This window comes from Cucurbita pepo, chromosome LG02, assembly GCF_002806865.2.
Source record: "Cucurbita pepo subsp. pepo cultivar mu-cu-16 chromosome LG02, ASM280686v2, whole genome shotgun sequence".
NCBI classification, from domain to species: domain Eukaryota; kingdom Viridiplantae; phylum Streptophyta; class Magnoliopsida; order Cucurbitales; family Cucurbitaceae; genus Cucurbita; species Cucurbita pepo.
Window position 1 is genome coordinate 3,802,867 of NC_036639.1, and position 13,911 is coordinate 3,816,777.

General features: G+C 39.8%; 1 protein-coding gene across 1 annotated transcript; it reads right to left on the reverse strand.

The window, feature by feature from the left end:
• Nucleotides 1-169: 169 nt before the first annotated feature.
• LOC111788750 lies at nucleotides 170-7,646 on the reverse strand. Its single transcript, XM_023669227.1, has 7 exons — nucleotides 7,539-7,646; nucleotides 6,990-7,185; nucleotides 3,647-4,153; nucleotides 3,427-3,570; nucleotides 2,167-2,407; nucleotides 948-1,448; nucleotides 170-809 (listed from the first exon to the last, which is right to left on the reverse strand). Exons 3-7 carry the CDS (start codon nucleotides 4,139-4,141, stop codon nucleotides 382-384), a joined length of 1,809 nt encoding a protein of 602 aa, XP_023524995.1. The 5' UTR covers nucleotides 4,142-4,153; nucleotides 6,990-7,185; nucleotides 7,539-7,646; the 3' UTR covers nucleotides 170-381.
• Nucleotides 7,647-13,911: the final 6,265 nt, after the last annotated feature.

Here is a 13,911-nt window from a genome sequence, read left to right on the forward strand (position 1 = left end):
CCATTGTTCCATATTTTGATTATGTTCTTTATTTCGCGTATAGCATAAACTAATCGAGCTCTGTTTAATCTCCTAAAAGCGGAAGTTAATGTAGAATATGCGCGGGAAGTGATCCTTAATAGTCCACTATTGACAAAAGCCAATATCTCGAGATCCCGAGGACTCGTTCTGAAACAAAGACCAACAAAGATTGCTTCCAACTTTTAAGCTCAAAAGATACAGTTAATTCAGTTTGAGCAGCAGTTAAATACTTTCTTTCCAATGTTCATGTAAATTTACATTGAAACATGAAGAAAAAGAGACCAGAAAAGTTAAACATACAGCCATAACAGTGCAGAATAATGTGCATTTGTTCGTAGTAGACGATCTTACGAGCACGGTCTATTTCAGCTCTTCCATGGAAACAGAAGCATCCGAACGTCGTCTCTTAGCTTCGTGATCGCCCAAGTGTAAGGAAACGGAGATGTCTTCGCAGTCGCTCCGGAGCGAAGACAGGTTCTGGGAAACAGCACGACCCAGAGTGCTGTTTGAAAGGGAGGGAGAGCAACTAAAAAGGCTTGGAATGAACTGATGTTCGACGCTGGGAGCTGTGCTCGTCCCAGCTTCGAGATGAAACTCGGTCTCAAGGAGTGGTCGGTCTTTAGCTGAAGAAGGTTCTACTTCTGTTGGCATATGCTGGATTTGGAAACCCAATGGCTCAAACTTCTCTTCACTTTTATCCTTTGGCAGCGTTGTGTCCGGAGGAGAGGAGTCTCCGACAATCGACCCGATAACTGTTGCCGAGACGGTTCTTTGTTCTTGCACTGCTGCTGCTTATAGCAATATAGAAACATAACAAAAACATTCATCAGAACACATCTATCATTATGTGATCTACAACGGAGCTTTATCAAACGTGCGGTGTGCGAGCGAAACGAGTTAACCTACACAAAAGAAAGACAACTAACCTTTAAACCCGTCATCAGTTGTGATTAGATCGAGTTCAAGCAGATTGAGAAGACGCCCGAGATCGACCCCACTTGTCCAATTCTCAGGAGGTTGGCCTACTTTTAACTTAAGCCGACCTCGGTTAGCAGTTCCACCCCATATAATCCCGATTGGTTGCAAACTCTCTCGATTTTCACCCTTTAAAATGATGAGGCTTCCGCTATCTCCTTCGAGATCAAAAGTCTGTTGATTCTCACCAACGACGAGAAAATCAGTTAAGAAGCATATTCCTTTCTCGTCATTGTACTCGAGAGCATAGGCCAAAACAGTTCCGGTAGTCAAGCCCGAACTTCTTCCGACTTTCACGACCTGCTTCCCTATGAGGGTACTGATAGGCGACTGCAAGTCGATAAACTTCACATCACCGACCTCTCCCACACCTTTTACAGATGTAGTGACGGTCGACATGTCGAAATCATCAGCAAAAGGAATAAACGCCCCATCTGCCCTGACAAACGTCTCTGCAATTTAACAAAACTAGAATAAGTGCGTCGGGTTACCACGCGTTTAGATTGATGAAATGAAACAACAAAGTGAAGTGTAGTAAGCAAATTGTAACAACCCAAAGAGCACATTGGTTGGGAAGGAGAACAAAACATTCTTTATAAGGATGTGGAAACCTCTCCCTAGTAGACGCGTTTTAAAAACCTTGAAGGGAAACCCAAAGAGGACAATATCTGCTAGTAGTGGACTTGGGTTGTTTCAAATGGTATTAGACCCAAACACCGGGTAATGTGCCATCGAGGAGGTTGAGCCTCGAAGAGGGGTGGACACGAGGCAGTGTGCTAGCAAGGACGCTGGATCCTAAGGGGGGTGGATTGGGGGTCCCACATCGATTGGAGAAAGGAACGAGTGCCAGCAAGGACGTTGGGCCCCGAAGGAGGGTGGACTATGAGATCCCACATGAGTTGGAGAGAAAAACAAAACATTCTTTATAAGGTGTGGAAACCTATCCCTAGCAGGCACGTCTTAAAAACATTGAGGAAAAGCCCGAAAAAGAAAGCCTAAAGAGGACAATATCTGCTAACGGTGGACTCGGGTTGTTATAAATGGTATCAAAGCCAGACACCGGGCGATGTGCCAGCGAGGAGACTGAACTCTAAAAGGGGATGGACACGAGGTGGTGTATTAGCAAGGACTACCAGGGGTATTTTATTTTGGCAGCACAAGGATCATTACCTGGATTTATTCCAGCAAAAATTCCATACCAAAGCTCATCAGTGATGAACGAAGTAGCTCTCTCAACGGCACCGAGATACACCCCCGGCCCAAGCGTCGGTGGCAGAGGATGAAACATCTTCTGATTCGGATAATCCAAATCAACTGCAACGTGACGGTTCGTGAGAAAACCAACTTGTCGACTGCCCGTTTGACTCCTTACGATAGCACCCAAGGTCCCATAAGTCTCCTGGCTAGCCACCTGATGAGCAAGTAGATTCAATTTTACTGATACAATTATAACTTTTTTGATCAGAAGCCATGCCTCAGATGGCAAGGCCCCTAAAATCTCCATTTCACGAAAAAGGAAATGAAAACGAACAAATGCTACCAACTTTTGAACTATTGACATTGCCATTGGAGCTAACCATTTACGTCCGATACTCACAAAAGTTGCTATCGGTTCAAACGGTTGCTATGTGTCACGGTCATGCTTGTCCAAGGCGTGTTGCCTATGGCCGCATGACGGATGTCCCAGTCTTGCTTGTCCATAGTTGCATGCCCGTTCCAAACCCCTTTTACATGTTTTCATCCTAGATAGGCCTTCACCATTTCACATTGGGTCAATACGGAGGTGTATGACCGTTCACCAAAACCATGTCTACACCCGCCAGGGCTAAAATGACCCAAAATGTACTATAGGGGATATGACTAGTTGTCACGTTATATGCTATTTAAGTAGTGGTATTTCTTTATTTGCTTATAGTCATATAACGTTGCTTTCTTCAATTCTTCAAATCATTTTCAAATGTATTTCCTCACTCACATTTTCTAAACCTTTTCTCACAACGTGACTCAAGGCCTGAACATACGCCAACGTCGTCCGCGACGTCCGAGTTTCTCACAGCTGACTTGTTCGCTTAGTTAGAACAAGTGCCGCACAATCGCTATTCCGCTATTGCAAGAGTGCGATTGTGACACTATGCATGTTTAGAGGCACACTTCGGACTTAGGACACATATCTCAATTTCGAGTATATAAAACGACTTCTTCACGTAGCAACATTAGCAACACGTGAGCGAAAAACAGTATGGCATCGTGATATCAGATTCGGGTCCAAACCAAGATGATCTTGGAGGATCCCTGCATCTCTAAAGCTCGTCTCTCACATGAATTGCCCGTTACCGCTCATTCATTACGAGGTCTTTTCCATTCAAGAACTTTATATTTCATATAAAAGCATGTTTTCAGGTCACTAGTTGCAAAAAAACATGAATGTACCTGAGAACCAGAGCCAATGCATAGATCAGAGCCACGCAAGTCATCGACAATTTCGGTGTATAGCTGTTCTTTAGGAGCAGGGTTGGGTGCACCAAAATACGAGAATTCTACGACATCGACATCGCACCACACACCACCCGGCCCCTGAAACAAAAAAAGGAATTCAGAATGAAACTCAGTACAGCTACTTCGCAACCAACGCAAAACGACTTCTTCAAACCTCCAACGCGGTGGGCAGGCATTGGATAGGACTAAGCCATTGCTTATGAACTTTCCTGGAAACAAAAACAAGAATAGCAGGAATGTCGGTCAGCACGCCCTTTTGGATACGGAATCCAATCGCCGTTCCGAGACTGTAACAACGTAGGATCTTGCTATGGAAGGCTCGTATTGTCATGAGCTCGAGTAACGTGGTGGCTCGCTGCCCTTTTGGTAATGGATGAAGGATATCTGGTAGTACCCCTTTTTGAAGATTTGCGAAGTAGTTTGCCCTCTCCTCGGCTGCAACGCTTAATCGAATGGGCGTCGGCCATGAAAAGTAAGCTGCATTGCTCTCACAATGCTGTCCAGCTGATGCAAATGGCTGAAGTGTAGGTGGACTGAAGGAAGGTAAATTAGAGTGACCGTAGCAATTCCTTTCAAGATCCAGAGCTGATTCCTCGGATGGTGTCGAACCAGAGCAGTTAATCCTGCTGTTGTGTCTTGTCTGCTCCATTATGTAGTTCACCTATGATGCAATTAGCAAAAGTTTAAAATAAAAGAACCAAATTCTGAACAGGAAGATAGCCCCTACAACAATCATTAAGTGGATAAAACTAACGAACGAGGATCCATAACGTGTCAAATCCGGAGACCGTATTGTCCAGAATCAGAATTGTAACAGTCCAAGTCCACCGCTAGTAGATATTGTCCACTTTGGCTCGTTATGTATCACCATCAGCCTCATAGTTTTAAAACGCGTTTGTTCGGGAGAGGTTTCCACACCTTTATAAAGAATGTTTCATTCACAGTTCTAAAACGCGTCTACTAAAGAGAGGTTTCCACACCCTTATAAAGAATGCTTCATTCACGATTTTAAAACGCGTTTGCTAAGGAGAGTTTTCCACACCCTTATAAAAAAAATGTTTTGTTCCCCTCTCCAACCGACGTGGGATCTCACAATCCACCCTCCTTCGAGACCCAGCATCCTTACTGACACACCACCTAATGTCCACCCCCTTCGGAGTTCCAGCCTCCTCGTTGGCACATTGCTCGATATCTATCTATGATACCATTTGCAATAACTCAAACACACCACTAGCAAATATTATCCGCTTTAGCCCGTTATGTATCACCATCAGCCTCACGGTTTAAAACACATCTTCTAGAAAGAGGTTTCCACACCCTTATGAAGAATATTTCGTTCCCCTCTCCAACCGATATGGGATCTCACAATCCACCCTCCTTCGAGGCCCAGCATCCTTACTGACACACCACCTAGTGTCCACCCCCTTCGGAGTTCCAGCCTCCTCGTTGGCACATTGCTCGATATCTATCTATGATACCATTTGCAATAGCTCAAACACACCACTAGCAAATATTATCCGCTTTAGCCAGTTATGTATCACCATCAGCCTCACGGTTTAAAACGCATCTTCTAGGAAGAGGTTTCCACACCCTTATAAAGAATATTTCGTTCCCCTCTCCAACCGATATGGGATCTCACAATCCACCCTCCTTCGAGCCCCAGCATCCTTGCTAACACACCACCTAGTGTCCACCCCCTTCGGAGTTCCAACCTCCTCATTGGCACATTCCTCGGTATCTATCTATAATACCATTTGCAATAGCTCAAACACACCACTAGCAGATATTGTCCGCTTTAGCCCGTTACGTATCACCATCAACCTCACAGTTTAAAACGCATCTTTTAAAGAGAGGTTTCCACACCCTTATAAAGAATATTTCGTTCCCTTCTCCAACCAATGTGAGATCTCATAATCCACCTTCCTTCGAGTCCAGGATCCTCACTAGCACACCACCTAGTGTCCACTCCCCTTCAGGGTTTAGCCTCCTCAATAACACATCACCTAGTGTCTAGCTCTAATACCATTTGTAACAACTCAAACCCACCACTAGCAAATATAGTCCATTTCAGTCCATTACGTATCATCATCAACCTCACAATTTCAAAACGCATCTATTAGGGAGAGGTTTCCACACCCTTATAAAGAATATTTCGTTCCACTCTCCAACCGATGTGGGATCTCACAATCCACCCTCCTTCGAGGCCCAACATCCTTCCTGACACACCACCTGGCATCCACCCCCTTCGGAGTTCCAGCCTCCTCATTGGCACATTGCTCGGTATCTATCTATGATACCATTTGCAACAACTCAAACACACCACTAGCAAATATTATCCGCTTTAACCCGTTACATATCACCATCAGCCTCAGTTTAAAACGCATCTTCTAGGGAGAGATTTTCACACCCTTATAAAGAATATTTCATTCCACTCTCCAACCGATGTGGGATCTCACAATCCACCCTCCTTCGAGGCCCAACATCCTTCCTGACACACCACCTGGCATCCACCCCCTTCGGAGTTCCAGCCTCCTCATTGGCACATTGCTCGGTATCTATCTATGATACCATTTGCAACAACTCAAACACACCACTAGCAAATATTATCCGCTTTAACCCGTTACATATCACCATCAGCCTCAGTTTAAAACGCATCTTCTAGGGAGAGATTTTCACACCCTTATAAAGAATATTTCATTCCCCTCTCCAACCGATGTGGGATCTCACAATCCACCTTCCTTCAAGTCCAGGATCCTCACTAGCACACCACCTAGTGTCCACTCCCCTTTGGGGTTCAGCCTCCTCGATGACACATCACCCAGTGTAACAACTCAAACCCACGGCGAGTAGATATAGTCCATTTCAGCCCATTACCTATCACCATCAACCTCACGATTTCAAAACGCATCTATTAGAGAGAGGTTTCCACACCCTTATAAAGAATATTTCGTTTCCCTCTCCAACCAATATGAGATCTCACAATCCACCTTCCTTCGAGTCCAGGATCCTCATTAGCACACTACCTAGTGTCCACTCCCCTTCAGGGTTCAGCCTCCTCAATAACACATCACCCAGTGTCTAATACCATTTGTAACAACTCAAACCCACCCCTAGCAAATATAGTCCATTTCAGCCTATTACGTATCACCATCAACCTCACAATTTCAAAACGCATCTATTAGGGAGAGGTTTCCACACCCTTATAAAGAATGTTTCGTTCTCCTCTCCAATCGACGTGGGATCTCACAAGAACACAAGTACATACCTACTAAACTACCAATAGACTCAAAAATTTAAGCTGATATGCAATGATATACAAAATCCTTTACAATACAACCACTCAATGATTGAGCAAGCACAACACAAAATGAGAAGATCACAATTTCTATTAACTAGATATCACAAACCCAACAATCAGAGCATCAAAAACAAACAAATCAACCAAAAAAAAAGTAAAAAAACAGCAATCAAAGAGGAAAAAGGAAGCTGAAACTCACAGGAAACAATGGGGAATCCGATGAAGATGGTGGTATGAGCTCAAATTAGAGTGAACCAGTGAAAAAGGGAGCTAACCCATTGAAGGTTGGAGGCAAAATTAGAGGATGGGTTAACTCAGAGACAGATATAGAGACAGAACAGTGATGCAGCTGAGCTCAGGTGGTGCAGAGGAAAGGCAACGACAGAGCCTCAGCTCTGCAAATAAACATAGAAAAGTGAATGTTTGAGAGAGAAGACATTACATGGAAAAGGTAAAGTTAAGAGAGTGAGTGGGGCTATTTTTAATTCGCTAAATAAACAAAGGTAAGCCATTGTGGGGAGACGTGTCCACACTGCTTGCCTTCTTCCACTAATTCTGTTTATATTTTGTGCTCAAATCTCAAGCCTGTCCTTTTTTTTTTTCTTTTTTTTTTAAATTAAATTATACTTTGAAATTTATAATAATAAAATATTTACATTATTTTCTAATTTTTTAAAATATGTGAATCAAAATCAAAGTCTCCATCGATGTGAGACCACCCCTAAATCCACCCCCTTTGAGGCCCAACCTGCTGCTAACACTCTTTTCTTCCTCCAATCGATGTGGGATCACCACCAAATTCATCCCCCTTTGAGGCCAGCGTCCTTACTGGCACACTGCCTCGTGTCTACCCCCTCCCTCGGGTAACAGCAAAAAAAACTAACACATCGTCCGGTGTCTGACTCTGGTATTATTTGTAACGTCCCAGATCCACTGCTAGCAGATATTATCCTCTCGAGATTCCCCTCAAAGCTTTAAAACGCGTTTGTTCTCCTCCCAACCAATGTGGGACATCACAATTTAAAAAAAAAAAAAGTGTTAGAACTAAAATGAATGCTTTTAAATAACATAAGTTAAAATGAACGGTTTAAGAAATAACCGAAATGAACTTTTCGAAAATATCTAAACTAAACTTAACCAACGCTCAAAGTAGGTTTTTGTTACGCGTCTAATAGGTTATTAACTTAAATAAATAAATAAACAAATTAATATATAATAATTCTTTAAAATTAAATGTTTATATTTGACCAATCTTTTTATTTCCAATTTTTTAAAATTTAAATATATTAAATATAAAATTAAAAAGTTGGAAGTCACATAATTATTGAATAAATTTTGTAATTTTGACATTTTAAATATTTATTTAAGATTTTAATCGCCCAAAAAAAATTATCATTTTAGTTTCTAATTTTTCTAATGTTTTATTGTAAATCGGATTCTCTATTTATTATAAACAAAATAATAATAATTATTTTTTTTTAAATAGAACTAAAATTGAAAGAAAAAGGAATCGACAAGCTAAACACGATGCTATCTTGTCGTCGGCGAACCCGACGCACAGCCACAACCACTCACCGGCAAGCGACTCAAGAACGAAAGGCGCTATAACAAGCTCCCTCGTAGCGACAGAATCCCGATCTTCAACCTCCACGGCGGCGGCATGATTCCAACAGCGCAAATCTATGGTGGCGCAAGCTTCTTTTAGCAGCGGCGGTTCATTTCGTGGTAGATCTGAGTTCGAACATTTTCAAACCCTAAACGGCAATGATCAAGTCTTCGAACACATTCAGACACGAATCCACGAAGGCTGAAGCCATTTGGTAAGAATCAGTGGTTACGATTCCCTCTGAACTATTTTCGGATTCGATTTAAGTGTTCTAAATTGGCTATAGATAGTTTCGGACCGATCGATTAGGTTCTAGAAGATTGGAAAAGATTTAGCGGAATTGTTCATCATGAATCTTAGGAGCGCTTTCAGATTGAGATGAACTACGGCTTGAATCTCTCTTAATTTTGATGAAATTTGTGAAGCGTGAAATTAATTTTGAACTCAGAATTTGATTCCTGTTGGTATTTATGAGTTGCTTTAAAAAATTATTTGCAAATGGTTGATCTTGAGTTCAAGGAATTTATGCTTATTTTACAAGTCGAATATTTTCTTTAAATTGATTTGGTTTATCCTATATAAAATATAAATTTAGGTGTCGAGTGAACCGGAAGGTCAATTATATGTTTGTTCCGTTAGACGAACACGACTCTCCAATGGTATGATATTGTCCATTTTGAGCATAAGCTCTCATGGCTTTGCTTTGGGCTTTCCCTCGAACAAAGTGCGCCTCCCCTTAATCGAGCCTCGACTCATTTGGAGTCTTAGTTATTTTTTACTGCCTTCGAGGAGGCTAGGCTTGACTCCTTTTCTTTTGGAGTTCTTTGTTCAATATTTGAGGATTTACTAATCTATTGACACGACTAAGTTTAGGGCAAGGCTTAGGCTTGACTCCTTTTCTTTTGGAGTTCTTTGTTCGATATTTGAGGATTTACTAATCTATTGGCACGACTAAGTTTAGGGCAGGGCTCTGATACCATGTTAGACGAACAGACTCTCCACAATGGTATGATATTGTCCACTTTGAGCATAAGCTCTCATGACTTTACTTTAAACTTCCCCAAAAGGCCTCGTACCAATGAAGTTAGTATGCCTCACTTGTAAACCCATGATCATTCCCTAAATTAGCGGATGTGGAACTTTCATCATCCAACATGTTCATGTAGCCATCAATCTCTATATTCGTTTAGATTATGAATACGAGTCTATTTAGAGTTCTACCACAGAGTTTAGGGTTCACGTATGCATAATCTTCCATGGGAATTTAATTATTATTATATCTCTTAAAAATGGAATAAAAAGAAAATCATAATAAATAAGAAATAGTGTACGGAGTCTTAATGGGCCTGGGCCCATCATTTGTCCACCCATATCAGACCATGCGAGGATAGTGGTTTAGGCACACCAAGAAACACATAGTGAACATATTTAGGCTATGCAATAATGAAATATTTGAACCCATCAAGTTTGCAGGGCGGGTAGGGGTGAGTAACTGTCGTACATTCAACCCGACAATCTAGACCAACCCGAACTCGGGTTGGGTTGAGTTAGATTAACATTTTGGGTACAATTTGGTTCATTTTTCTAAACTCGAACTGAATCGGTTCGATTTCGAGATCGTGGATAAAATCTTCGAATTGACCCGAGCTAAATAAAAATATATAAATTATGTTAAGAATTTTTTTGTATTAATAAGTTTGCTAGAGTGGTCCTCGATCTCTCTAAAGACATTCACGTCCGAGCTCGATGTTAGGTTACATCATATATTGATTTTTTTATGTGAATAAATAAAACTTTAAAATTTTTTATTATTATTTTTTTTTTTTTGACAACTTGACAACGGAACCTTTTTTGAAAACTCGATAACCGAACCCAATCCGAAAATAGAGGGTTGGGTTGGATTGTGAGTTTTCGGATTGGGTTGGGTAAAAAAAAATCTCTCAACTCAACCCAGATCATATACACCCCTATGGATGAGCAAATAAGTTCTAAAACTTTTGTTGATTGACCAAAACTAACTTCGGTCAAACGATTTAGATCGATGCAACATCGATCGAGGATGATTGGTGAGCAAATTTTTTTTTTTCAACCGATATAGATTTATGAAACTCTTCAAGCTCTACCTCTTTGTCTCAACTCTCAATCCGTGAATCTCTAATTCTCCCTACCTCATCGTTTCTCGTCTGCTTCTGCCTCCATCTTTTTCGTCTTTTGTGCTCTCTTCATTGATACGACGTCGTTTTCTTTCCCTCTGCATCCACCGTCTCCATATTTGGTTCTCTCCCTACCTCTACGTTTCCTTCCTTTTGTCACTCACGCACCGTTTGCCCAAACACGTTAGAGTAGAGATCGAAGACGATCATACCTTTGCTCAAAAACCATCATCGAGAAACCCATTGGCGCTTTGTGACTACACAACAAAACTTAACTTTCACCGTTACAACGATCTATAGTATGGTCAAGAAACACACTATTACAATATTGTCTTACAAAATATATATATATAATAAACAGAACGGTTGTCAAATAAACAATTTATACGATACCTAATCCGAACAAAACAAAAAAAAAACGCTTCAAATAAGCACTTTATGCTCGATACCTAACCCGAACAAAGGAAAAAAAACCCTTCAACTAAGCACTTTATACTCGATATCTAACCTGAACGAGGTAAAAAAACGCTTCAAATTCTCACCATCAAAACACGTAAAGCTCAGCTAACTCCTCCAAATTTGAATCAAAAGTGAGATTTGGATCAGAATTTTCCAACATCCACAAGAGATGATCAAAGAGAACAACTTCACATCTCAATGAAATGGCATTATTGTTATGAGTATGAGTATCACAATCTTCATTGGCTTTGGATTTGTGGATCAAAGCAGTTAACAAAGGATGGGTCAAGTGGTTTGAAGTTAATGAGTATCTCTTCCTTGTGCTTCCAACATATATAATTACATTGTTGCTACTCACCTTTTGAAGCCTTTCATGTTCTTGTTGATGTTCTTGATGTTCTTGATGCTGTTCTTGGTGTTCTTGTTGTTGTTCTTCCATTTTTGTTTGAGAAACCCAGAGATGTTCTGTTGTGGATTTGGATTTGGATCTGAAGCTTCCCAATTGCCTTGAAAGGCTCTTGCATTTCCTCAGTAGAGAGTTTATCTTCTTCATTTCCCTTTTCTTTTGCTTTCTAGAGAGAGAGATTTCATGGGAGACTCTCAAATTCAGTGCCAAATAAGATTAGGCAAAGAAGATGAGAGAGAGGGGTTGAGTTGGTGCCATGTCTCTCTGTTTTTTTTGGTGATATATATATATATATATATATATATATATATATATATATATATGAAAGAGAAATTCTCGGGGAGAACCCGATCTCTGATCTCTGCAAATTTCTCTCATGGAATGTGAGATTTTACCTCGGTTGGAGAGAGGAACGAAGCATTCTTTACAAGAGTATAGAAACTTTTCCCTACTACACGCGTTTTACAATCTTGAGTGAAAACTCAAAGATGACAATATTTGTTAGCGGTGGACTTGACCTATTACAAATGATATCAGGGCCAGACATCGGGCGGTGTGCTAGTGAGGACACTGAGCCAAGGAGGGTGGCTTGTCATATCCCACAACGATTGTAGAGGGGAACAAAATATTTTTATGGAAATCTCTCCTGATGCGTTTTAAAACCTTGAGGGGAAGTTCAGAAGGAAAAGCCCAAAAAGGGCAATATCTGCTAGCGGTGTGCTTGGGCTGTTACATGGAATCTCCACTCCGATGCCCGCTAATTTTTCTCGTTGAATCCCGACAAAAATAATCTTTGCCCCCATCTCATGAACATCTTTATTTTTTAGTAAAAAATTTCCGGTGAAAAGACGTGGCTTCTCTTTTTCACATCATATTAAAAAGGTGGAACTTTATATGAGTCTCGTACCACATAGCAAGTGAAGAAAACGCATAGCACAGGAGATCAAAAAGTACCAAATTTGATGACTTGTTAAGGAAATGACCGAGTATGCTATTGACGACACTGCAACATATGTCAATAAGGCCTCCATTGATTGTGTACAAACAAAATTCGAGCTAAAAACTCAATAATTACGAGCCAAGAGTACTTTTTATTTATTTATTTATTTATTTTTGGTGGTAAATCTCACTTTAATCCTTAATATTTTAAAATTTCCAATTTTGCCCCTAATGTATTAAAAATCTAAATTAAATAACAAAAAGTCTTCTATCGTTAAATTATTGTTTTATTAACATATTTGAAATAAGAACATCAAATCTAACTTAATAAGCATAGATTTTGAGAGCTTATACGATTATCGAACTCGAGTATAAAATGAGTAAACTCTTGTACCAGACATAGCCGGAGCGAGAGAAAAGCAATACAAATTCAACACTCAACACGTAAACCAAACATCTCTACACTTCTTTTACAAGCGATAATTTTTTATTTTTTTTTAAAGGATAGATTTGGGAGCAAAGAGAGGTACTCTTGGCTCTTGTGTGCTACCAAAAAGAAGAACATACAGTAATCATTACATTATAAAAACTTCATTTTAAAAAAATTATTGAGAGTACATTTTGTTAGCAAGTGGCTTCAATAATTTTGGTCATTCAATTCTTCCCAACGGAATGCACCGTTGTTTGTCGTTATATATATGAATTTGTATAATTTCTTTCAAATTTTATAAATTTTTTGTTCTTTAATTTTTGGGTTTTCTTTACAAAGTTTTCCGTAAATAAATGAAACATATAATTTTTTTTTTTTTTTTTTTTCAATGTTCTTGAAAGCTTCTTTATATGGTTTAAAAAAAATCATTAAAAAGCATAGAAATAAGCTAAAAAGTATAACGGTGTTACTATCACTCAGGTGAGTAAAAAATTAATTATATCTCAATCAAAGTAAGGAACTCTCTATATTATTACTAAATTTGGTGTCAAGCAAACTTTTGTGCATTGACGAATAGCCGCCCCCTTTTATACTAGAGGAGGAAAAAGTGTAGTAGGATATAGCCAGATGAACCAACGTGAATGAGTGTAAGATTTGCGACCCAAATATGATGGGTACTAACCGTATTAGATGATATTGTGGTAGCAAAATAGGCCAGACGATGACAATTGAGAGGTTACAAATAATAAACAGTTGTTCGTTCATAAATTCAGTTGACTACTTTAAATTTTTATTATTGGGATTTCTTTTTTCTCTTTGAGATTCAAGCTACGTTAGGTATGAATATTTTACTCATAAGATTGGCATAAAAGCAAACCTCTCATAAAAGTGAACCGAAATTTGGCAAATTTGGCTCCTCAAACTATACTCAAATAGCTATGAAAATTCTAATATTTACCTGGTTATGTTAGGAGGAACTTCGTCAATAGAGTTCAAACCTATTTTTATCCTTTAAAACTTTTGAAATATCGACTTTGAATTATTACTAGCATATTTGAAGGAGTTTTTACCTGATGCCCACGACCTCCATCTTCACTACTCTCCAGAGAGACTCGACCAACCTAAATG